At 47.8% G+C, this 25,860-nt stretch overlaps 2 protein-coding genes across 3 annotated transcripts in view; one reads left to right on the top strand and one right to left on the bottom strand.

Annotated features, from left to right (window-relative positions):
• Positions 1 to 1,449: 1,449 nt before the first annotated feature.
• LOC119460943 (synaptic vesicular amine transporter) lies at positions 1,450 to 23,802 on the top strand. Its single transcript, XM_037722093.2, has 7 exons — positions 1,450 to 1,664; positions 1,723 to 2,100; positions 2,165 to 2,431; positions 2,684 to 3,012; positions 3,076 to 3,259; positions 23,502 to 23,547; positions 23,625 to 23,802. The coding sequence occupies exons 1-7, from the start codon at positions 1,559 to 1,561 to the stop codon at positions 23,800 to 23,802; spliced, it is 1,488 nt and encodes a 495-aa protein (XP_037578021.1). The 5' UTR covers positions 1,450 to 1,558.
• Positions 23,794 to 25,860, bottom strand: part of LOC119460900 (unextended protein) — a 66,037-nt gene continuing 63,970 nt past the window's right edge. For both annotated transcript variants that reach the window (XM_037722025.2, XM_049666830.1), the window contains exon 4: positions 23,794 to 24,462. In XM_037722025.2, coding sequence (XP_037577953.1) covers positions 23,831 to 24,462 — 632 coding nt within the window. In that variant the 3' untranslated portion in view covers positions 23,794 to 23,830. The remainder of the gene's footprint in view (positions 24,463 to 25,860) is intronic.

Raw genomic sequence — 25,860 nt, 5'->3', positions numbered from 1 at the left:
GACGACCTCGCCCCCGCGAGGCCGCTGCGACGGACAGTTAGTGCGCGCGCCTGTTTTTCTCTTTCTGTGCAGTGACCGCAGCGGGCATCACACGAAGAGGCATTCGCATCCATTCCACCTGCTTGCGATCGAAAGAGCGCGTTCCGTGTCCTCGCAGACGTCTCTGTCCACTGGAAACATGTATGCGAAAAAAGGAACGGTTCAGCCGACGCCAACATATTTTACGTTTGTTCTTACTCGCAAACAGTAACAAAAACCACTTTCAACGACGTAGCGAAGGCGTCATTCTTGATCTCAAACTACATGTTCGACTTATTAGCGATGAGTTGGTTGATTTTCTTAACGATTAAGCTGATTCGTGCCTATCGTTATAGAGCACAGGCCGCGAGGCCGGAGATCGAGAGCGTTAACTGCGATATAAATGAGTAGTTTGGCGACTGAACAGTTTACTATCCCAAAATAGTATCCCAAGTAATATCCCCCTCCAAAAAAGAGAAATGTCACGTTCCTTGAATCCGTAACATTTTGCATGTATAGACGAATTAAGCGACTTGCGAGCTTCTAGTTGCAAGGTTAATTGTAAGCAACGCACGGATACGTTTTACTTTTTCCGTTCGGATTGTTTACACCAGCGCGTAATGTACAAGGCAAAATATAAAGATAAATGAAATCGGCTGGAACTATAGAGTTGCGCTAGTGGTTTGTCGTAGCGTGCGCGAGCTCCCGTAGACAGACAGGACACAAAGCTAAAAAAAACTTGGTTGTTTGAGCGCAAAGGGACATGCGCATATTTGCGCACGCAATATGTGTCATGCAAAACAAACATGAAATAAATTTTTTTGAGAACTGAACCCGCGGAGTACTTTTCTGTCTGATGACAAATAGAAAGCGTTGTGTTGTCACATGGAGTCGCTGCTATGACCCTTGTTTTTTCCCGATCGGGAAATTGCCTGCTCGACGCTAGGCGCACAAAAAAGGCACTTTTGAGAAAGGGTGTTTCGATTCGAGCTAAGGGCCTCGTGTTCCGGTTTGCGATGTCATTCGCGCCGGCAAACGAAGACCCCCCCGCTCTGCATGTTGCGGGAACGCGCTCCGTGACGAGAACCTCTAATCGATTGGCCCAACCTCTGGGCCCGAGTAGCGAATGGGACTGCGACTTGCTTGCTGCCTGGCTCCGCCGTGGTCCGTCACTGCATGAGCTGGTTCCGTAGGCAAGCGAATGGATGACGTAGCAGGTCGGCTGACTGGGCATGCTAAGTCAGACGCCGTGTACAGAGCATGACGGGTGTGTTTAGGCGCCTCGGTCTTTAGGGGGTGCAGCCGGGGCCCAGGGCGCCGTGCGGGGGTGAGGGGGGGCCGGCGGCGGCGGCGTTCGATTGGAGGGGGGTCGCCGCCGGCAGATGTCGCCCTCGGCGGCGGAGGGCCCGGGGCCCTGGGGCCCCCGCGGGGCTCAGTCAGCTCGGCGACAGCGTCCCGTGGGGCAGGCCGGCGTGAGCGCGGGCACCTGTTGCGGCGCACCTGTTGCGAGCTCGGTGGGCCCGCAGCTGATCGATCGGCCATGCACCTGCTGGACGTGGTTCGCAGCTGGCGGGACTCGAGGCGCCTGGTGCTGCTCATCGTGGCCGTGGCCCTGCTGCTGGACAACATGCTGCTCACCACGGTCGGTGAGTGGGGGGGCACGCCCTATCGATTCAGCCCCACCGATCGATGTACTCCCCGCAGTGCCCATCATCCCCAACTTCCTGTATGAACTGAACCTGCCTGCGAAGAACGACAGTGGCGCTGATGGCGGACCTGCGCTTCTGCTGCACCCGCCACCGGCCACGGACAGCAGCGATTGGGAAGTGCCCGGCCGCACGCTGGTGCCGCCGGCGCCCACCGAGCCCGAACCGCTACCCACATCCAGCACGCTCAGCCCGCAGGAGATGAAGACGCGCCACGACCTGCTGAATAACGAGAATGTCGAAGTGGGCATTATGTTCGCCTCGAAGCCAGTCGTCCAGGCGCTCGTCAACCCGGTCGTGGGACCGCTGACTAACCGCGTCGGCTACTCACTGCCCATGTTCGCTGGATTTCTCATCATGTTTGTGTCGACACTCGGTGAGTAGCCTGCGCACAAGCGCCGACCCTCCTTCACTGATTCCCGGCGCGCCTGTTCGCGCAGTGTTCGCGGCTGGAACGAATTACGCCACGCTGTTCCTGGCACGTACGCTGCAAGGCGTGGGCTCAGCGTGCACCAGCGTGGCTGGCATGGGTATGCTGGCCGAGAAGTACCCTGATGATCGGGAACGGGGCAATGCCATGGCCATCGCCATGGGCGGCCTCGCCCTTGGCGTCATGATTGGACCGCCTTTTGGAGGCGTCATGTATGAGTTCGTCAGCAAGAGCGCCCCCTTCCTCGTGCTCGCAGCCATAGCGCTACTGGACGGCCGTGAGTGCCCGAGGGCTTCGTTCAAATATGTCTCTTGAACGGGCACAATCCCAGGCAGCTGCGATGACACGTAATCACGATGCTTACAATTGAGCTCAGTATAGTGTCGCTCCTGATGGTTGCGTTACCGACGAGCTGCGTGGGATTATAGCCGTTCTAGAGGGAGCTCCCCTGGACCCTATTTTCAAAACCTTTTGCCGAGCACGCTCTCCAACATACGCGCCGGATCCTCTGCACACTCGCTTCTCTCAGTATTGCAGCTGGTGGTGTTGCGGCCAAGGATGCGGCGGGACATCGAGCAGGGCGCCTCCCTGAAGGCGCTCGCCCAGGACCCGTACATCTTGGCTGCGGCGGGAGCCATCACGTTCGCGAACCTAGGCATCGCGGTGCTGGAGCCGTCGTTGCCGCTCTGGCTGATGGACACCATGCAGGCTCCCCGTTGGCAGCAAGGTGCCGTCTTCCTGCCGGCCAGTATCTCTTACCTGGTCGGCACAAACGTCTTCGGCCCAATGGGCCACAAGTTGGGGCGATGGCTCTCCTCCATGATGGGTCTCTTCATCATTGGCATCTGTCTCGTATGCGTAAGTGCGCGCGCAAGTTGGCACGGCGGCCACAATTTCTCATATGCATCCCGCCGCTTGCAGATACCTATGGCGAAGAACGTGAACCACCTAATTGTCCCCAATGCTGGAATCGGTTTCGCCATCGGCATGGTTGACTCTTCCATGATGCCCATGTTGGGGTACCTCGTGGACATTCGGCATGCGTCTGTATACGGCAGCGTGTACGCCATCGGAGACACTGCATTCTGCATCGGATTCGTTCTCGGTGAGTGGCGCCAATCAGTGCATTTATTGCCTATACGGTACGGGTGCGCTCCATCCACTAAGTGGGTGCAGCGCGCCCCCTATACCTCCCCCCATCGTGTTTTCTTCTTCGTTCCTTCCTGTCGCTGTAGAACAAAAGGAAGCAAAGCAGATAGACCAGGACGCACCCGAGCCGCTCCAGAGTCTTCGTTCTGACATGACGCTCTTGCAATGCTCTTAACGGCATGGCGAGTCGACTGAGTGGATCCCTTATGTTGAGTTACAGGCGCATCTTATCTTTAATTCTCCGAACATATTCTGACAGCTGCATATTCTTAAGCTTCCGGAAATGCACATAGAAACTGATATTAAGTCTCCAGTAGCTCGTGAGCTGCTCCATGTAGGTGCAACTCCTGCCTGAGAGAATGAACGTTTAGGCAAACGCGTGCCAATAGCTTGTGTTTGCGCTGAGTGTACAAAACAGAGAGTGAGAGAAAGTTTATTGAGAATAAAGGTCAGCCTGGGCTAGTGCATTGCACTAGCCAGCTGCTTTGCGCTGGGCGATGGGGAAGAAAGAAGAGGAGAGTATTATGCGTGAGGATGAGAACAGAAGGAAGAGGCGAAGGCACACGACTGGCGAGTCCAAACCTGTGCTCTTACAGAAATCAAGTCGCCTGAAAAATAGATTCAGTCCCGCGAAAGGCCCAAAATAACGTGCAGTCTCAGATAACGATTGGTTGTCGAGACGGCACGTGGCATGTATACCTCACAGACTGGAAACTGCGTGAGTCGCATAAAGCGTACGTACCGATGTGTAAAATTGCAAGTGCTGCGCTGGATTTTGGGTGGTGGCCTAAGTGACAGGGGCTTACGTTCAAATCTCTGGGGTCATCTGCGGCGATTTTCCGCGTTGCCCCAGTGTATTTATTTCACGTTTCGTATAACAATGGAAAGAAGGCAATCCGTATCTGCTCTTGAAAAGCAGATTATAAGCTGTGTACAATCAGCTGACGCTTGGGATGCCCCATCTGGAACGCCAGCGAGAAGCAGCTATAGTATATTACTGCCATTTCATTACAAGCGTAAAAAGCGCATATCATAAGGAATATTTCTGAGGATACCAATATATCAGTGCAATGTACATACCAAAGCAATGCACATTCGGATGCGGAAAGCACGAACTATTCTGCGCCGTGGCGCATTCTTGGCGCTTGGCAATTGTGTGGGATTTTGCATCCCACACCGACTCCGAGAGTGGTGGCATCTCTGTATGTCGAAGGCCACAACATACACTGTTGTAGTGGACGAGGACTACGTTGTGTGCATCGCAAACGAAGTTGTTTTCAAGAAGATGGCCGTGTCTGCTGTGAGATTCCGCTGCCGTTGCTGTACTAAATGCGCTCAGAGCCGGTGGAATCGCAGAAGCCTAGCTGCTGATTTTTTTTTATCATATACTAACTTAAGTTTGTATGAAACTCGGTCATTAGAATACCCTAATGTTCACAGAAGTGCGTGGCAACGAGACTGCAGTTCTCCAGAAGAAGTAACGCGAAAAACAGTAGTTTAAAACATTCTTCCTGGGATTTCATTGCAACCGCGCAGCGCATTAATTGGCCGCCCATTTTCTGCCAGAATTCCTGCGTAATTTCGATTAGCTTCAGATGATCAACTGAACAAATCCTTCCCACCTTATTGACCAATATGCGCATTACCTTTTTTTTTAACGTAAGCACTGTCCGTGATTGGCCATCGCAAGACCGGTCGTCTCGCTATCACACCAATAGCTATCATGAGTGGCGGGCACCCGGACGCATGGACAATGAGAAAACGTTCTCATAGTTGTGAATAAGGATCATTTAGTAGGTCTTTCCCAACGTGCCGGTTTCTCTTTGCAGTGTAGAACGCGTCACGGACGCGGCTCCCCTTACGTCTTCAATTTACGTAAGAGATTTTAAACTATTACGTGTTCAAGTTAATTTGCGCGCTTTTCAAAACAGAAGTACGTCGTAGTATTCCTAATTATGTTAAAGTGTTCGCCAATTTTGCGCAACCGTTCAACCGAACAAAGCGTGGTCACTGAAAGGCCTCCTGTTAAATTCTGCAACCATGACGATTAAATTAAGGCTGATATGAATAGAATGGAAGGACTGAAATTCATTTTGAAGATTGCCAGTTTCCGTTTCTTGTTTCTGTCGAGCTGATGCTTTTGCTCTCACTTCAGGCAGGCTGCGCCTCACGGCTTTACCTGATTATGCCGGGTGGTGCATAGTGCAAAGTCGCGCGGTCGCCGATGTCCTCTGTAAAGGTGTCAGCAGAAAGGTTTTCACCTCGATAGACGAGAAAATCCTTGGAAGGTTGGACGCAGGCAATGTCGTTTCGAGACTATTCGACCGCTTTGACCCCGAACGCAATGCGCTATACTTATTCAGCGCCGGTAAGGGCATTACTTGCCTCGACCTTACCAAAGGCGCATGGCGATTCAAAAACGTTTCTGTGCCAAGCTGCACAGCTGGCAGTCAGTAACGAGCAGCTGCCGATGCTCTGCACTTATACCTTTCTGTTACGCGGGGCTGGAATGAATATTGAATGCCTCATATTTATTATTGCGATAGCATGGACACTGCAATCGAATTTCCGTCGGCTTTGGCGTCGCGGTGAGGTTACGTGTAAAGTCCAAGTGCGATGACATCGCGGCCCCGCGCCGTGTGCTTTAGGTGCAAGGGTTAGCTTGCGAGGGTGAGCCGAGAAAGATGGTGGCCTGAGGCGGCGGCGTCTTCTCGCGCGCGCAAGGAAGGAAGACGGGGAGGGTGCGCGGTCTTCTCGCACACGCAGAAGAGGCGGGGGGGGGGGGGGGGGCAGGTTAGGGCGCTTCTCCTCTTCAATCTGCGATGGGTTCGAAGCCTACGCGATAGATGGTGGCTTCGTGTGCGCTGTGTAATAGATCTAGCGCCTATAGGTCGCATTGAAGTGAGAGGCAGCCCGAAGGTGAATTCGCTCGCCGCTGCTGCCGCTCTTCATCATGCCAGCGTTCTGACAGCGAGGGTCCGCGGTCATAGATTGAGATGTGTTCGTGTTTTCCTGTGCGCGTGCGGCAGCGTGCTTGTTAATTTAGTTAGTAAGTGAATGTTTACAGCACTTTATGCACCTGATAAAACTACTAACCTTACGTCGTATAGCTTTCTAATAAGTTGCTATCGCAATCAATGCTTCGCCTTTCGGGCGGAACTTGCGACTTCTTTTTATTTATTTATTTATTTATTTATTTATTTATTTATTTATTTATTTATTTATTTATTTATTTATTCATTTATTGAACATGCTGTCAATGCACACGTGTATTATACAGGAAGGAGTGGTGATATGCAGATAAACAAATGCAGAGCAGTGAAATAGGACCTAAGAGTTAACAGGTGGCTAGTGAAATGGTGGTCTTTAAGTTCGATGCATCCGGTAATGGCAGCGGTGGATCCAGTAACGTGGTTCCAGTCGATGTACTTACGCGGCAAAGAAAAAAAAAAGAAAGTTACGACCGGGATAGCGTAGCGATTCTATTCCAATGCCGTTTCCTTTCGCGCTTCGTCAGCGGTCCGAGCGGCGCTATACGTTATCACCGGAAACGACCCTTCGAAACGGTAGATGATACGAAAGGAATAAAATCGAGCTAGAGGAACTGACATGTTATATCGGCAAAGGTTTGTATTACAGAATGGCGCAACTAATTAGTGTATATGATCAGTTCGGGATGAATTGTAGGTGGAATGTGCAAATAATTTTTTCGTTTTAGTATGGGATTGTGGTTGTAAATCTTGTGAAAAAAGGCAAAGGCTTCTGCACTTGCGACACAATGAAATATCAGGCTCCGAATTCAGGAACCTTTTATTTCGTAAGTGTTCTTTGCCTTTCCTCTTACGAACAATCGTAGCGTAAGAGTTTTTTTGTGAATACGAGCACAGGGCACGAATTCACAAAGCGCTTCGTTCGTAAGTGTTCTTTGCCATTGGCCATCCGCCTTCGCTAATAATATCTGCAGCATCAAGACTGAATATAATTTGCTCTTACGAACAATGCTATCGTAAAATCTTTTTTTTTTTTACGAATACGGGTACTGTTTGGTAAGTGTAACGCTTGTGTGACAATAATAATGAGATATGATAAAGCGGGGCGCGTGGTTTCGAATGGCTCCTAAGGCAAATATTAGTGATGCTTGAGCGGGATACCCGATAGCAGAGGTGGATTTTAACCTTGGAAAAAAGAATTGCTTCATATAGCGTCAGCTTTATAAAGGCGGCAGACACGATGAAAAAAAAAAAACTTTTCTGTAAGTACCCTAGCATGCAATTAGCGTTAGTAGCTGCGTAGTCAACATGCCTTCGTCGTAACAGATAATTAGTGTTGCTTCGTTTGTATAGCTGGTTGTCTTGTGCATTGCAGTTGGGTTTTATTCCGATAACTTCCGCGGTCAGTTCCTATACCGGCATAAATTAAATGATGCGTGCTGGAAACTTCGCCGCCAGTGTCGGATCTCTTCGGCCGTAGCTATTTGAGAGCCATCGTTTGCGGCTTCACGCTGTGACTTGAAGTGGGTTCGTTGTCGTCGCAATAGAGCCACAGTGAAGGACGTTGGGAAAATGGATCAGCGTGACACACTAATTGGTCTACTAATCACTACAACGCGTGCCTTTTGCGCGTAGCATTCGCGTCTTGCCCTCGTTATAACAAGCAGGTATTGCTGCGTGTCAGCCTAACGCCAGTAGAAGCACTCAATGAAAGCCCTTCTTACCGAGAGCGTTGCGTTATCGAAGTTTTGCAACCGACAAAGCGCTGACTATACATTGCATTACGTAATTTATGCGCACTGTTTGTGGTCTCTATCAGTCCTTGTCCTTTCGCGCTGTACGTCGTTTTTTTTTTTGTGCCAAAATTAAAAAAAAAAATGAAGGTGCCACGCAACTAGACTGAAGCAAGATAATGATCTTTGACATCGCTTGGAGCAAGCTGGACAATCTCTTGTTTTTCGCCTAATTACATAATTAGTTATTCTTCATTAAATAACTTGTCAAACATTATAATCAGAGCAAAATTGTCAATCAGAAAATCCTAGGCCATCACGAAAAATTCCCGATCCATTTTGCTGTTGCTCTATAGATGCTACATAAGAGCACTTATTGAGCAACACAAATATGGATATATTGGTCTGGCCAATGATGAATAGAGGTCTCTACGAACTGGTAGGATATAATGAAGACTGAGTGCAAAAAATTAGACACCTTATGGGCGCTTATATGACATTCTTTAGTTATGTGCGAATCCTTTATAAAAGTAGGTTCAAATTGGTGAGAACAAAGTCGAGATGAGTGGGGGCAATCAGCCGCTGAAAGTGACAATATATAAAGGTAAGCTGTCACTATAACGTCAAGCTAAGTTATATTGATGCCCGTATTTTACTCCCTTTCATTAGAGATATTAAAAAATATGGGGCCGGATATACTGATTTAAAGTTACAACATAAAACAGGTCGTTCAATGAATTCGCTATCGAGTATTTGATTCGCCTCGCTGTATGTAGCCGTTATTACGTCGTGCGAAACAATTTTGATCGAAAAAAAAAAAGCACGCACCAGGCAGCTAGGTCACTGCGTGCGCGTGTGAACTATTAAATCCGCCGTACGACCTGTGGTATACCGACAACGCATCCAACAGGTTTCCAACAAATTTACTACAAGATCCAACAGGTTCAAAGAGTTCAAAGAGTCTGGGCAGCTATCTTTCCGACGGTTTCATCCAACGGATATTCTCCACTTTAGAGACGCGCCAATTCTGGACAACATCTATAAAGGTAAACGCTACTCGACGAATAGCAGGCAGCGAAAAACCGACAGCAGAACATTAAGTGACGGATTTGTGTAGATCACCGCGAAGGGAAACAAAGCTCTAAGGCACTTGCGCCATGCAGTGATAGCAAGAGCGACTGCACGGACGTGACATTGCCCGCGTGGTCGCTCGCTCTCGTCGGAGCTTTGTCTCTGTCGAAAACTCTAACGAGGAGTGAGCTCGTCCCATTTTACTCACGTACGGCCGGCTCGCGGCAAACGAGCACATAGAAACCTTCAACCTCGCCTCCCACGTACATGCGTTGCTTCTTGCAATCCATGCTCGTTGGCAGTTCCTTTTATCAGTTTCTCTTTGTGCGCACCGTGTGTGCGTCCTACAAAGCTGAAAAAAAAAAAAACAGTTCGGCGATTTCCCTGGACAGTGGCACTGTGATTTTTCTTGAGTTATAAAATGTTCATTCATTCACGTGCGGAAGCAAAAAGTCCCGGTGCGCTCAAATTGAAAGGCACAAAGAAAGACGAACGCACCTGCGTCGAGCATTTTCGAAAGCAGAATCTACAAAAAGACGCTATTTCGTCGATGCCTCTCGTGAAAGAGAATAATGGGCCGGGATAGTGTCACGATTGCGGTCCAATTCTTTTCCCTTTCGCGCTTCGTCAGTGTCCTGGGCGGCGCTCCGCCTACGCTATTAGCAGCATCGGCTGGTCGTGAGTTGTGGATAATATAAGAAAGGAAGAAAATAGAGCAAAATGAATCGTTACCTTGTACCGCGGCCCTGTTCGCTACACGACTCGACCTGCTATCGGAATCCCGTGCACATTTAACGCACCGTAACAAAACAAGTTTCCTGGGCTCGTATTCACAAAATGATTTTTAAGGTAGAATTATTTGTTAGAGCAAATTCCAGTCAATCCTGGTACCAGATTATTAGCGAAGGTCCTCAGCCAATAGCAAAGAGCACTTATACGAACGAAAAGCTTTGTGAATATACGGCCCCTGGACTTTTCTCTTAGGTGCTTGTACATAAATTCAGCTTCTGGACACAAGATGAAATTCCGTGCGGTTTGGTATGCAGAGGATTTCCGTGTATCGGATTCCTTCAATGAAAAATAAAAAGTGTTCCCACTGCGTTATTCTTCAGTTTGCGGGGAGCCTCTTGGCGTTGTTCTGCAGCTTCCAGTAGTTTTTGAGGTCGCACTGTGTTTCAACGTTTTCCAGGAGCACCGGGGAGGACGGGGGTAGTCCTCATCAAGTTCCAGCGGAAGTCTTTAAACGTATTGAGAAATAGAGGCCTCATAGCTGCTGTTTGCAGTAGTTTAGTTTTTTTTTATAACAGATTATACATTGCATTTCTTCAACGTTGTCTGCATTAACCGTGTCTGTACGCTGCGATGGCTTCTGGCCGGGCCAGCGCCTAATGACAAAGTCTGCCTCGTGCGCCATGCATAACCAGCCAGGTATGGTCAGCGCAGTCAAAAAGCTGCTGGCGCTAAATGGAACAGTGCACATGCAATCAACGCCCTTTTGCTACTCACCGTCGAAGTGGCACGCGGCTTCTTCTCAATAAACAGGGAATGTACTGTTGCCTCTAACACGTCAGTGGACGTGCTGTGACGAAAGACATTTTGCTTTAATATTATCTTCTGTACACAAGGTTCAATTTTGTGAGGTTCAGCATGCAGAAGATTTCCGTGCATCGAATTCCTTCAACGAAAAAAAAAAAAAAAAGAAAAGTGTTCCCACCTCCCACACTCCCACCTAACCGAGAGTGACAATTATCTCCGGGGGTTAAGCGTCAGCAGTGAAACTGTTCACAAAATTAAATTGAGGGGTTTTACGTGTAAGAACCCCGTTCCGATTATGAGGCATAGACAATGCAACTGTAGGCGTATGTACAAAATCACGAACAGTGGGGCCGGGTTGTTCTAAGCATAATTACGTCTCGGGAAGCTACGTCTAGGTCATGGCGGGTTTCACGGTATTCACAGATGTATGAAAGCTTCTGCTTTTCGCATAAGACTTGACGATGGTGTAAATGCTCTTAAAAGACGAGGACGATAGGTGAACACGAGACACACATAGTGTCTCGTCTTCACCTATCGTCTTCGTCTTTTAGGCGCATTTACACCATCGTCATGTCAAACCTGCTCGCCCAACTATGTGTACTGGTCGCATGAGTACACCGTCCTATTACCCGTAGCATTATTTTCTTCATACACTCTTAAGAAAATCGGTTCTCTTAAAATGCTTGCTGTTATAAAAGCGCGACAAACTCGCACGTCTAGCCCTCCTTTCATTTTTTGACGTTTCAACATACTGTTTGAGAAAGGCAGCCCGTAATCTTTGTGAACATAAGACACTGAATTGCCCGCTGTAACGTCGCGTCCTAATGACAGCATTTGGGACTTGACTATAGTAGAGTGGTAGGGCGCCAAGTTGTGGCGCTGAGGGACCCTGGTTCAAATTTCACCACCGGAGGCACTTTCTACTGCATTAAAGAGGCCCCAGAGGAGTTCAGACAGACCACAAACCACAGGCGCAAAGTTAGCTGAAAAAAGAGAAACAATTATTCGCATTAAATATCACAGAAAAAGATAGAAACAACAGTAAGAGCTGTTAGACAGGTTTTTCATGCACCAGCGCTTAAAAAATTACAACTCGTGCTCAGGACAGCGGCGCCAGTGCAGTACGCATTGCTGCATGATGGTCAGTTACTGCGCATGGCTTTGCGTTTCGCTTTCGCTGGATTGTGGATTTCCTCTCTGAAACCTAGCACAATGGGGCAGTGAATACTTTACTCAGCGCGGTCGTTGCCGAAGTGGGGCGTGCGAACCAGTCTGAAAGCTGTGGCAGATGGTGGTTGCAACGCACAAAATGTTTTTCAGCTGCCAGGTCACGGAGCCAGGAATTGGGAAAGCAAGCTGACAAGTCTTGTGCGCTGCGTCGACCAAAAATTCGTGTCGATTGAGCGATCGAAAAAAGGCTTACGTCGGTCAACAGGCCGGTTTTAGCGAGGCGAAGCGATGAGAACGCTGGCCCTATGGGGGACGTTGATTAGTACAAGGAGTCGACTGAGTGTGGTCTATCGAGACATTTTCCTCCGAGTAAAGCAATCACCACTGCAGGTGGATTAAAAAAGCAGCGACGCTTGTGTGCCAGCCATCGCCTTAATTAACGCTTGTGAATCTGGTTATTGTGACAAAATTATTTCCCATATTGCTGACATGTTTTTGACAACGGTAACGCAGCCTTACGAAAAGAGGCTTGCAGAATCTCTGTGAGGCTTTTTTTTTTTTATTTTGCTATTGAGTCCTTTGTAACGTTTGGCCATCACGTTTTGCGCCATAGTCAGGACTGCTACCGTGCTGGAGATGACAACCACCATTGGCAGATTTCATTGAGCGAGAGAGCACCACACGTTCATACCGGGATCGGCGACGGAGGTTTAAACAAAATGTACCTGATGGCAAACGTACCATTGGCGGATTATACCACTGGCGGATTCAGAATCATACCACTGGCGGATTCTGAGAGGGGGGCACGTCCCCACCACTCTTGAGACATTCCAGCATTAGCGTTGACAGTATTGAGCGTGCAGCGATTACTTCCACCACCCTCCCCCGCTTAACCCTTGAAGGCTACCATGAATCCGCCCAGGAGCGTTGCAAGGCCGTATTAATGAGGGGTCATAATGTTGTGACAAGAATTTGGACTACAGATCAAATTCGGGATCATTTGCTAAACTATATGTCTGTGCCGGATATTACTCCTCAAAGCCGTACTCTTATTCTCAAAGCAAAGTTACTGCTTTATGTCCGTTGCCGAGGTTCTGGAAGAATAAAGCTGGAAATGAAAAAAAAAACAAAAGGATAGTGAGAACGATGATTAGATAATATGGTTTCAGTTATAATCATCTTTGGTGGATTGCAGGAAGCTGTGGGCTGATTATTATCGCTATGAACTCTGTTTGCGCTCGTATGACAGAGAAGATAGCTTTCGGGCTGTTAGACAAACTTTGGCATATATTATATACCCACTACAAGCTCTGCAGCTAAAATCAAGTGTGCTAGCAGGATAGGTACAAATGCTTGTCCTGTACCTCTTGCCACTTTCACTGCTAGTGCTTCTTTTTTTTTTTCAAAGTTGAAAGAACAAGTGGAGTCAAACTGAATGAACAACATTGAAATCCCGAAGCAAACCTCAGATAGCACTCCACAGGCAAATTGTGCAGCTCTGCGTTTTGCTTTGAGGATGCTGAGCTCAGTGTAGTTTGCCCGTGCTTGCAAATCGCATCGGCAATATTAAAGTTCTTGACGGGAGCTAGTGCCACGCATTTTCTGACCTTGAGTGCTGGTACGTTTTCCCGTCCTTCGAGCTAACTTTTTCGCAGCCGCGTCCAGTACGCGCGCTAAACATAGTTATATCATGCGCTGCGTGCACTTCCGATCTACGCCTCGTATGCGTGTTCTACAAAACCCACGTGCCTGCAAGGCAGGTTGAATTAGCTTACCAGGCACGTACGTTATAGCTTTCTCCTGGCCAGTGGGTGTTTAAAGGCGATAGTGCTTTAAGCACCTTCAGCTTCTGTTTTGTTCGAAACCTTTGTGACCAAAGCGCAGCGCTTTTCTTGTGTTGCTTTTTTCTTTGCGTGCGATCACAGCAAAATAGGAACATAACGTCTGGTGAAATAAACTAAAACACCGGAAACTCCATCGAGAGCAGGGCGCTGTATAACAGCCGCGCGCAGAGGCTTTCGCGCGATAAGGCGCTTATTCACGCCTTCAAGGACGCGTATACGTCGACAGAAATTAGAGAGAGCTTCCAGGTCAAGTTATTCGCCGGCTGACGAGTCTTCCGCGAGTACCGCGATTCGGCTGCGTATCACGTCGCTCTCAATATGAGCTCTTTTACACATGCATCCTCAAGCGTGCGCCTTCTTAAGCTTCGTGGCAGCATTGGTAGCTTTACGTAGATTCAAGCGCTCAGTGCCTAGTAATTTTGTTTTGCTGTCTAGCAAAGTGAATGAAACGGAGCCAGGTTTTGCGCGCACACACACGCCTCTCTCTAACACGTGCTGTGAAGAGTGGACTTGTGTCTTGCACACTCTTGAAGCGTCTTGTGCACATGGCCGCGAGGGTATACCGCTTTCCTGAATATATACGAGCTGCGCTATCTGCGAAAGATATTTGTGCTACTTATACCACTTCGCTGCATTTGCCGAAATCTGAAGCTTAGACGCGTTGCCAAGTGGCAATCTTCCAAGTCATGCCTTTTTAGTTGTAGTGTGCTTCTAGTTTGCTACGCTTCAAAACGGAAGTTATTGGCTTCGAGAGTGACAGCAACATTATAATTCATGGCACTTTTGGGATTTGTATTTACTCTGCAAGTGGGCCAAAAAATTAAGAATGACCAAAACTAGCGACTGACAAGTAATCGCATTGCCTGCGCTATTTCTACATAAATCGTCGGTCACGTGATTGGCTTGTTTTGTGTTGCGTTATAAGTGGCTATGACTATCGTACGTTAATCAATTGTTTATGTGGTGGTGTGTAATGGTAGAGTCAATGCGTTGCGTGTTACCGCAATTAAGAAACAATGATCGCTTCTCATTTTGGGCTCTCTGCACAGTATGCAAAACCGAAACACGTTCAAGATTGCATAAGTAAGCACTCGCATTACGCGTTTCCATAGGCCGTCAGTGATATGTATGGGGCTATACCCAGGTTGTGTCATAAACTGCTCTGGCTATAGCATGTGTTTCAGCGTTTTGAGGTATATGACGTGTAATAGTGCACTTGCTCAATGACGCATCCCCTGCGAGTTAGCGCTAACAGCAGTGACGGAACATCTTTTTCGGCCGACTGTGCATCACAGATGGCGTGTCATATGACGTCGTGCAGGTTCCGCTACGTTTTAACGTCACCTGTTTAAGAGCTCGCGCCAAGAGTTGTTCTCACCCGCGAAGCACCGCATTTTTTGTTAAACTGCCAAACGGGTTCAAAGGTCAGTTACACGTACACTCTACCAACTGACGACGCCACTGCGCCTTCTGCGAGAGCTTAGTGCTTCACTCGGACTTATCCGGATTATCCCCTGGAGATCACACCGAGCCCCGCCGCAGCCACTGGTCGGGGCAAAGCGATCGCTCTAAAAAAAAAAAAAATATGCCACAGACTCTATCACGAGGAACAATGCTAACAAAAAAGTAAGTCACTTGCGGAGCAGCAATTGAACCAAAACTGGAGCTGTCGTCGGCTCGCGCAAGAAAGGCGTCAGCACCGCTTTATCTTCCGGTGGTCTATACCGAGAGGAGTGACAAGTCCTTGTCAATCTGAGCTATAAGCTGGTGGTTTGTGCACAAAACTGCGGTTTAGGATGTGTTAACGCTGAGCCTCTTCAAAAAGAAGTGCAATAACAGTCGCAGAGATTAACGACCGCTGTTTGCATATGTTTAAGGCTATAGGAACGATTATATCCAAATAATGTGTACTTAACGTTTAATGCCTTCTCAGTTTTCCGTTCTTAGCTGCGTTGGTGCACTTTAATGTGCCATTTAGGCCGACAGAGCCTAACTTACTACATTTTTAAAAGCGAACGAAGCAATTCCATAATCATTTGCAGCAGAATTCACAAAGCCAACTTATGAACAAATTTTGATGCAAGAAAAATCTTACGAAAAAAAAAGCACATTCACAAAACTAAATGCGTTCGTAAGATCAGAAAGCTGCCTATGCCCGCCGCTGTGAAAATGAGCGTTTTAGTCAACAACAGACATGTATGTAAGAGTACCACAGATGCGAACTTCGGTACTTGCGCTAAAAGCAAGTCGATAAACGGCTATCGCAACTGTCGATGTAAGAATGAATTTCTGTGATAGGGTGGCTCTTGCTTGTGAATAAATTCAATATAGTTACAAACAAGACACGGCAAAACGGCTGAGAGGTTTTCGCCTTAATGAACACCTCATGCAGCGCACCTGGGAAAAAAAAGAAAAAAAAATACGAAGTAGCCGGGCTAGCATCGGTGTGATGCGATGAACTTTCACACGTTGCGTCAATGCCAGGACTTGAACCAACGTGAGCAATTTACGCGCGTGCAAGGAGCAACACGTTTGCCGCTTCCGTCACTTAGCAGACGCGCAAGAGTCTGGGAGATCGAGTCCGCCTGCCGTCTCTCCTCGAACAATACTTCGAGCGACGCAGCCACGTCAGCTTCGTGGAGCGACGTACAACCGTGAGCGCGCTGTGCCACTAAGAACACTTTGTAAGGACGCTTCGAAATATTTTTCGTTTGCACCAATGCCTTGTGTTCTTGTAATTTGTCCTTTTGGTGTTTCAATATATGTTTGTGTGCCGTGTCTATTGCCGTTCCTTCCATGCTGCCTTCGGAGGCGTCTCTGACTTCCGCCATTAAGCCTGCTCCCCGAACGAATTCTCACTGCCGGTAACCATGTCGCTCCAACTGTCGTTTCCTCACCTCTGACAATCTCTTGGGTTGCTATCGATGTGCCTGAGATTAGTCCTTATACTACCGACAGCGTTCAGACTCGCCTCAGCAATTCCTCACACGCTTTCGCTCCATCTGGGATATATTTTCATTCGTCCTATTTGACCAAGCATTACCCCGGATACCGGACAATGTAGTCGCCATCAGCGTTCGGCTTGTAGTGCACACATAGCACGCTGCGTTGCCAGGCGTTAAGTACTCTTAGCGCATGTAGGTATGTATACATTGCCAATGTCCTGACGGTGCATTCCGTTGGTCGTGCTCTTCTGGCCTTTGAATTGAAAGGGCTCAAGTTCAATGCTGGTTATTACACCTTTAGTTATCATTAGTCTTTAACGACGCTTACCAATATTGTGGTAACGCTGTCGGTCACACGGATTACCAAATATTGCCACAAATTCCAAAATTCTGACGATTTCCTACGATACAAAAATAATCACAGAGGCGGGCTTCTCCCTACAAGGTCTCTTACGGTAGAGAAGCTAGCTTTAAAGGGATTTGCTATGCACGCGCAGACGACTTACTCGGAACTGCTTCGAAGTTCGCATACACACGCGATCACCTGTTCACACTACTGATTCAAGCCACGGCATTTCCTTCCCGTTACGGCCTGAAGGCATTTTGTCATTCATCTTCATTGGATCGGAAAGCCCTCAGCTACTCGGAACGGAGCACAGGAAGCTTGACAGAAACAACTAAATTAAAAAAAAATATGGGGTTTTACGTGCCAACACCCTGATCTGATTATGAGGAACGCAGTAGTCGAGGACTCCGGAATAATTTCAACCACCTGGGGTTCTTTAACGTGCACCTAAATCTAAGTACACGGGTGTTTTCGCATTTAACAACTAAATATTGATCAAAAATATGCTGCGAAATTAAAGCTGAAAACAACAACGACGACGACGACGACGACGACGACAACGACGACAACGACAACAACAACAACGACGACGACAACGACAACAACGACAACAACGACGACAACAACGACGACGACGACGACAACGACAACAACGTCAACAACAACAACAACAACAACAACAACAACGACAACAACGACAACAACAACAACAACAACAACAACAACAACGACAACAACAACAACAACGACAACAACAACGACAACAACAACAACGACAACAACAACGACAACAACAACAACAACAACAACAACAACAACAACAACAACAACAACAACAACAACAACAACAACAACAACAACAACAACAACAACAACAACAACAACAACAACAACAATGGCCGTAGAAATTAGCAAAACTTGAAAACGTGCCACAAGTGTCTCGTATAGTTTCTGTCTCAGTCACGTGCTTCTTACCTTTGGCCTCAGAAACGTTACAATCTTCTAATTTCGCGTATGCAGCACTTCTCCGAAAATTGGAGGTATGCAATAGTGTTCGAGAGCAGCATGTCAGAAGTCAACTGAGACGATCTTGGTTACCCGACACTCCTTGGGACTATTGAGGGAATCAAGAATACTTGTTGCTGGTCTTGTTCCTTTATTATGCTTAAGGAAAGATGAAGCGCAACATAGACAAGGACGAGAAGGGAGATGAAAAGCAGTGAAATAATTGAGCCTTGTTTCTGCCATGTAAAGTCACGTCGCCAACATGAGGAGCTGAAGGCATGCACGAATCTACAGCTCTGCCTCCGTCCGTCGCTCTCTTACGGTCGATTTACGTGTCAATGGCTGTGGGATTTTCTACCACTCTTGTTGCCGGAGCTCTTTCAAGGAAACGTCAGCACTGAGTGTAGCGCTGTGATGCCCTCTCCAGTAGCGTCTTTAGAGCAAGGCTGTATGTGGCTAGCCGATTCGTTCGTCTGTCGCCTGTACACCGAAAACTATCATCATCAGCAAGGGATCGAGCATCGTCGTCTTCTTCCACAGCTGGCTCGTTGCCCCTCATCATTCCAGCGTAGAATTTCACTTCTCTTCTATCGTCGTAATGGGGAGGCCGCGTTTACGGAGTATGAGCCATTCATTGTGTTACGTGACGGACAGATTTAATCTTGAAGCAATTTTATTTTGAGGAATCGCAAGTGGCAATACGACAACGGCGGACTGCGGGCATACCGTCAGTGACGTCAGTTCTCTCCGTCGCAGCCGAACGTGTGTGTAACTTCATTAAGAAACACAAAGACGCAACCAATAATTGAGAAAGACTTTAATGAACCGTCGGGATTAAGCCAGTGATAAACACCGGGGCCGCACGTTTCAGCTTCGCTGGTTAACCATCTTTACGGAGTGCTTGGGTAGTGATTTTTTTCTGTGTGTACCATATACTACTGTATTCGTGTGCAGTGTGTGACAATCCTATATTACGTGTCCCAATTTTCTTCTGCGAACTTACCTTTGCTGCCACTTCGGGTCGTTCCGTGTGCTGCCGTCAGTGCTTCTCGCGTTGTTTTTACATCATCATCATCATCATCATCATCATCATCATCATCATCATCATCATCATCATCATCATCATCATCATCATCATCATCATCATCATCATATCATCATCGTCGTCGTCGTCGTCGTCGTCGTCGTCGTTGTTGTTGTTATGCAGACTTTTTATGTAACTGTCAGTGAAAAGAAATAGCCGTTGCAACTGTAAGGCGACTAAGTCTCCTAGTTTTTTTTTTTTATTTCAGTAACAGAAAAAAAATTGAGAGTGTAGTTCGATGGCTGTCGAGTCACCATTGTCTTCGTAATGATTGTCGTCGTCCCCTTCTTCATCAACCTAATCAACTCTGCTGCGTGACTAACGCCTTATTCCACAGATCTTCAATTATCCTCGTTCCGCGGGGCCGACCAGCGCATCGGTTAATCGTCACCACTCCATCTTTCCCTTCCCTTCTATCGTTCTCCGTTCTGCTACGGCCACGGGTCTTAATTCGCTAGGGTGCTCTTATCCCCCGGGATTTCCGAGTATTTAAATATTTCACACTGAATGATTTATTTACAGGATTAAGAAGGCCAGAAAAAGTTCGATGGTCGCGCCTACAACTACGGCTGAAGTCCCGTGCGCGAGTGGGTATCGATGGCAACTGGTACATAAACCTGCTTACCCACTTTTCAATTGAACCTCGGGCTTAGTCTTCTGCATTACAAATTAACTTAATAAAAAGTAAACAAATAGGCGCATAGTCGCAAAACGTTAACTCGCTCGCAAATGTCAAGTCTTGGGAGTCGCTGTTGCCGTGGCCTCAACGCAACAACTTCCACGAACTGATAGTTGCGGATATACAAGTGATCGTCGCGACGACCGGTAATCTATGTCTACGTACGTGCATATTTTAATGTCTCCCTCTTATTGCGTATGCGTGCGTGTGTTTGTGCATGCGCTCGCACGTGTTCATGTATGCTCAAACATCGTTGAGCGCCCTTAGGCACTCTGTGGTGCATGAGCCTTGCAACTTTCGGTGCGAGAAAGGCGCTTAACCGGTTCCGTCATAGCGCTATCATTTTGTCATTATTCTTGTATGACTAAAGAATCAGTTTGAGTGTGGCCGTATTAGGAAGGTGTTTCTTATATCGGTCTTTGAGAATGTTTATAAATGAATTGGGTCATGTCCCAAGGCTGCAGGTAATAATGATGACATCAACGTTTAGGGGCCTTGCGCCTTTGCAGAGGTAAAGCTTAGAGGAAAAGAATTCACAGGAAATTCGTTCGGAAGTAGGAAATAAAATATAACTTCGCTGAATGAGCCCTGGCACGCTCAAAAGGAACATACTTCGCCAGTCCGCCATATATCCTTGGTATGTGCATCAATTCGATAATAGGCAGGAGTGTTACGTGTCTGTGTCTTGGCAAGGGTCGTTATGGCACCAGCCATATGAGCGCATTTCGGTCACGGGCGGTGTGCGTGGAGCGAATGAGCACAAAGCCTATCGCTGGACTTTGCTGCTAATATCAGGGACAAACTGGGAAATGGTCCGGTCGTGTTCGTTGGTACATCGCGCTCGCTTTGACTCAGGCCCAGCACGCCAGGCCACGACGTAACGAAATATAAAGATATCCAAGAGAGCCGATCATACGTTTCCGAAAAGAGCGTTCTAAACACCCCACCGCGCCACAAGAGAACAGATAGGGCACTGGCAACTGTCAGGCTCATTTCGTGCACCATACAATGCGTAGTGTTTACGTGTTGACTGAGACGCCGTGCCTGCAACGCTGGTGTAGGTGCGCTGTATCTCCCTTCGCTCGACAGGCTTTCGCGTGATGTTTCACGTGCTGTCTGCTTAATTTGCGGATTCGTCAACCAAAGGCTACATATAAAAAATGCACCAGGAGAGGCGAACTCAGTAAAGGCCACCTCGGCGGAGCGCTAGCTAACAGTGGACGTGTTTTGCATGTCCTGCCTGCCAATAGGAAGTGTCCACTTTTCCACTCCTGCCCCTCTCTTTCTCCAGCGACTGCTCCCTCGGAGCAGTGGAAACCAAATGCGCGTAACATCGAAGTTCCGGTAGAAATCACTGCCTATGATTATCGAAATCAGTGATATCTCTTTTGGAATTCAGCCGCGTTACCATGGTACTTTCTTTTTCAACTGTATAACACCACAGTAATGCAGCAGAATTCCGGGAAGCTATCGCCGACTTTGATAATGGCAAAGTAATGCAGCAGAATTCTGGAAAGCTATCGCGAACTTTCATAATTCTCCGCAATGATTTCTATAACATGTTTTTTTTTTCACTTATCACTGTTTGACGATTGCGATAACGTTTACGTCTACGGCATAAAATATCTTGCTTGTCTTCTTGACTCATATAGGAATTGCACATTTCTTGCCAGATCCGGGCAACAACCTGAATCGGGCATCTTCCGCATCAACAAGAATCGGGCATCCTTTGCATGGTGTAATCGTGCGGGGGCACATTCCTCGGTAGCTGGCTCTGCCAACATTGCCACTTTCCTAAACCTCATTACCACTTGTAAGCCGATGAGCAGTCCACACTTTAATATAGCTTTGTCATCACAATTAGGCGCTGCGCAACTTACATCAATGTGGCAACGTGTGCATCGGCTTCTACAAAATTGCGATATTCCGATGTTGCAACAGCGCGGCGCCTCACAATCTGCAAGGGCGTGCTTTTGGTGTAAGGCAATATCGCCGCCTGCTCCCATACAAACGAAACACGCTGCGCTAGCACTGGAATGAAAAGGCAAAGTGGAATTCATTCTACCGAACTAAAATTAGAGCATGAAAGGCAGAGATAACCTTGAGATCAGACAGTGCCTGTCTGCTGCTCCAATAAAGCTGCGTGATTCTTCAGTTTTCGGGGAGCCTCTTGGCGTCGTTCTGGAGTTTCAAGGAGGTTGCCAGGTATAGCACTGAGTTTCAAAGCTTTTCAGGAGTACCGGGGAGGACATGGGCAGTCCTACTCATGTTCAAGAGGAAGTCTCTAAACGTATTTAGGAATAGAGGCCTCATAGCTGCTGTATGCAGTAGCTAAGAGAACCAAATAGTCGCTGGAGTTTTGCGACTTCGTAGAAAAGTCTGCGGGGAAGTTTTTTTTTTTTTTAAACAGATTATGCGTTGCACTTTAAAGTTGTCTGTATTAACCATGCATGTATGTTGCGGTGGCTTCTGGCCGGGACAGCGCCTACTGACAAAGTATGCCTTGTGTGTGGTGCGTAACCAGCCATGTATGGTCAGAGCAGTCAAAAAGCTGCTTGCACTAAACGGAACAGCGCACATGCAATAATCGCCCTTTTGCTACTCGTCGTCGAAGTGGTAAGCGGTTTCTTCCGCAAGAAACATGCTGTCGCCTTTAACACGACAGTGGACGTGTTCTGACAACAGAAAATTTCGCTTTATTATTATCGTGTATCATACAAATTCGGCAGATATCAGCATCCATAAAGCTGCCAGATAAATGGCAACACAGAAATCGAACAAAGGATGAAACCTCGGAAGGGAACATTCAGAACGGAGAGACTGTCTGATCCAAACATCTATAGATGACTCACCAGGCGAAACTAAACCTGCATTCGAGCTTCGTTTTTTTCTCCTTGGAAAAAATTTGGCGCGACCCGGAGGCGCGAAGATATTAGGAGCAAGTTAGCATTATTGCAGTGCCATTGTAAGCACGGTGTAGTGGAGCTATTGCACGAAATTGTTTCTAGAGACGCCCACTCACGCTCTCTGGTTAGCCCACGCTTACGTTGACGTCTCTTACCGGGCATATTTAGTCACGGCGGCGCTGTTAACGCAGCTCGACTTCTTGCAGATATTTTTGCAAGCATCAGATTATTCCTATGTGCTCATATTGTCTTATTATTTTTATCGATTGTGTAATGGTATAACAGGGTATAACAGCGGAAGGGATTGTTGGGACAATGACATTTTTCTAATTTAGTTCAGTCTGAGGATCTGCGGCATCGGGAATCCAACGCGTTACGCGGCGTCAACTAGACGTTTCAAGAACTGTGCCATGGTGACCGCTAAACAAAGGGACCTTGTTGTCGAAAAATACAACTTGTGACTGTGTGCTTCAGAGCTCACGGAGCTCAAACTTATCTCTCGAATACTTTCGAAAGAGACGTCTAACCGCTCTCATTTGTACAGCTATAGCTATCTGCAATGGAGGCTTTTGCTGAACACGTTTCTGTTGTATATGGGATAGCTTTGAAACGAAATGATCATCTTAGATGTCCTGTGTTATAACGACGTAGGGTACCTTTCGTGTGATCCATGCTGCAGACTCAGGACGGTGTACGTTACAGAGTACAAGTGGTTCTGTCTTTGACGTAGCGAAAGCTCTGAAGCCTTCTGAAAAGAAACTCGACTCTTTCGTGAACTTGAACATGACCATCGCCGATAGTATTGTGCGTGCTGCACACTTGAAGAGCACCGCATTATTGTGAACGCTCCCGGACGTGGCTTTCAGTTCTTGCTCCTCTTGCTTTGCAGGACCTATCATCAGCAGCAGCGTCGTCAAGACCTTGGGATTTCAAGCGTAAGTTGAGCACTGTTGCATCACGTATTTCTGCGAGCCGAGGGTGAGCCTTATTCCTCCAACCCGCGCTCTTGCAGGCTGCTCTACCTCACGGCTACAGTGTGCTTCGCCTACTCGCCGGTGATGTTCCTGCTAAAGAACCCTCCAGGCCGCCAGGAGAATCAGTCGCTGCTGCTGCGAAGCGGCTCTTCGGACGTCCGCTACAAGAGCTACGCCAACGAGGATGACTCCCCGGAGCACAAACAGCAGCACTGAAAGCAGAAATTTAATAAAGGGGCGTGGCTCACGCGTTGGCCGGCTCGGACCACGCGGCCACCGGCGTCGTTGGCTTGGCGTCTGACGAGTTGGCTGTCGTGTGCTTGTGGTCCTCGGTGTGGGCAACGGACTCTGGCAGGTTCGCGTTGTCGGCTGGGTCTTCCGTCTTAGCCAGGCGCGACGCGCGCAGGGCGGCCACGTACACGCTGTGGCTGACCTTCATGTAGACCACGTACGAGAGCGGCGTGACGGTGTAGTCCGGCACGAAAGCGCCCTTCTCGAGGGTGAGCGCTGGCAGGCCAAAGTAAGAGAAGGGCCCCGCCTCGAACACCAGGCTCTCCCTGCCGACCGTGACGCGCACGCGACCCTCGAGGACGACGGTGAAGAAGTCGCACGGCTTGCCCGCGTCGAAGATGTTCTTTCCAGAGGAGGGCCTGATCGTGAAGAACAGGTTCTGCGCCATGAGACGGCGCAGCACGGCGGGCGTTACGTACTCAGCCGTGAAGGCGCGCACGGCCGTGCTCAGGAACTGGAACGTGGCGAAGGCCAGCTGGGCCGAGACCACATTCTTGCCTTGCTGGCCGCTACCAATCTTGAGGAAGTCGCTGAAGTCCTGCAGCAGCTGAGCGTCCTTGCGCCGCTGCTTGCGCCGGTTGTCGGCTGCAAGGAAGTCGCGATAGTTAGCTGCATGCCACCGTGAACATAATTACATAATTTACACGATATCGTCACCAGTAATTAAGCAAAACAGATACCCGGGCGTGTTCATTGGAATTCGAATAGAGCATATCACTAAAACTTAGTGCAAAGAAAGAAAGCCAGAAACGGAAACACGGACGAAAAATGCCGCGTGCTTTGAATTGCCACTCGAATTTAATACTACATTTGCGGCCTTGTTATGAGCGAAAGTGATGCTGTTCTAGTAATTTCCTCACACGGACGTCATAAGTCACTAAAGTTAAGACGCGTCAACTGGAGAGATATGTGTAAAGCAGAAATACTCTTTTTATGCAAACTCTGAATCAGTTTGAGTGAAGTTTGTTGTATTCGAATGAAAATGCTTACCCAACAGGCCTTCAATTAGGCCCATTCGGCAAGAAGTTAGCCAGCATTGGCCGGAACCCCACAAGTAAAGTACTCTCAGTGGCCCTATTACATTTCAGTTCACCCGACGCTCAATGTCGGTGGCTTTTTTTACTTGCCACCACTGGACAGGAACGCAAAAACAAGTAGAGCACACAAATGTGCACACCGTGGCTAAAAGGGCTGTCATTGCTACTCTACTCCTACGTATTTCTTTTTCAGATGAAAAAAGTTGGTATCTTTTAGGACAATCGCAAGTGCTCACTTCCTTCCCACAGCTCGCCGTCGTCGATGGCGAAACACGAGCCGTGAGAAGCACAGCAGATGAAAAAAAAAGAAGAAAAAAAATGGAAAAAAATAGAAATCGACATTATGGCATGCGGGACAAGAGCGTCATCTCCCTGTCTCCGTAGAAAAAAAAAAAGAAAAGCACACAGGAAGAAATCCTACTAAAGCTTCATATATCACAGTGTGTGCGATGGAATATATATCTAAAAAACACGGCCGCACGGTGTTGGCCAACACTGTGACTCGTTGTCACTCACAGTATTGTTGTCAACGTTGCTGTTCAGTTTGACAGGATGTTTAGCAATATGCAGACGAGGAACTGTTGGGAAAGCGTTGATCTGCTATTTGAAACATGTACCGCAGTGTGCATAAGCCCTTGTGATGACTAAGGCGAACAAAAGTGCGGGGTCCAACTAACAAAGCTTTTCGTTCGGAAGTGCTCTTGACTGGCCGCCTTCGTTATTATGTTCAGCATTAGGATTGGTTGGCGGCTCTGACAAACAATACTAGCGTAATTTTTTTCCCTTTCTTTTTAACGAACACAGGCCCTGAATATTATACGTGACTACAAGAGATACCAATAATTCGTGAATGAAACTCTTGGAAAAGTCATCAGTACAAAGTAGCAATATGACGTAATCTGCAAACGAATAATTTAAATTTGCCCGCTGAATAGGCTAAACATAC

This window comes from Dermacentor silvarum, chromosome 1 (assembly GCF_013339745.2).
Source record: "Dermacentor silvarum isolate Dsil-2018 chromosome 1, BIME_Dsil_1.4, whole genome shotgun sequence".
In the NCBI taxonomy this organism is placed as follows: Eukaryota; Metazoa; Arthropoda; class Arachnida; order Ixodida; family Ixodidae; genus Dermacentor; species Dermacentor silvarum.
The sequence above is the reverse complement of the archived record's forward strand: the minus strand, read 5'-3'. Positions and strand labels throughout refer to the sequence as shown.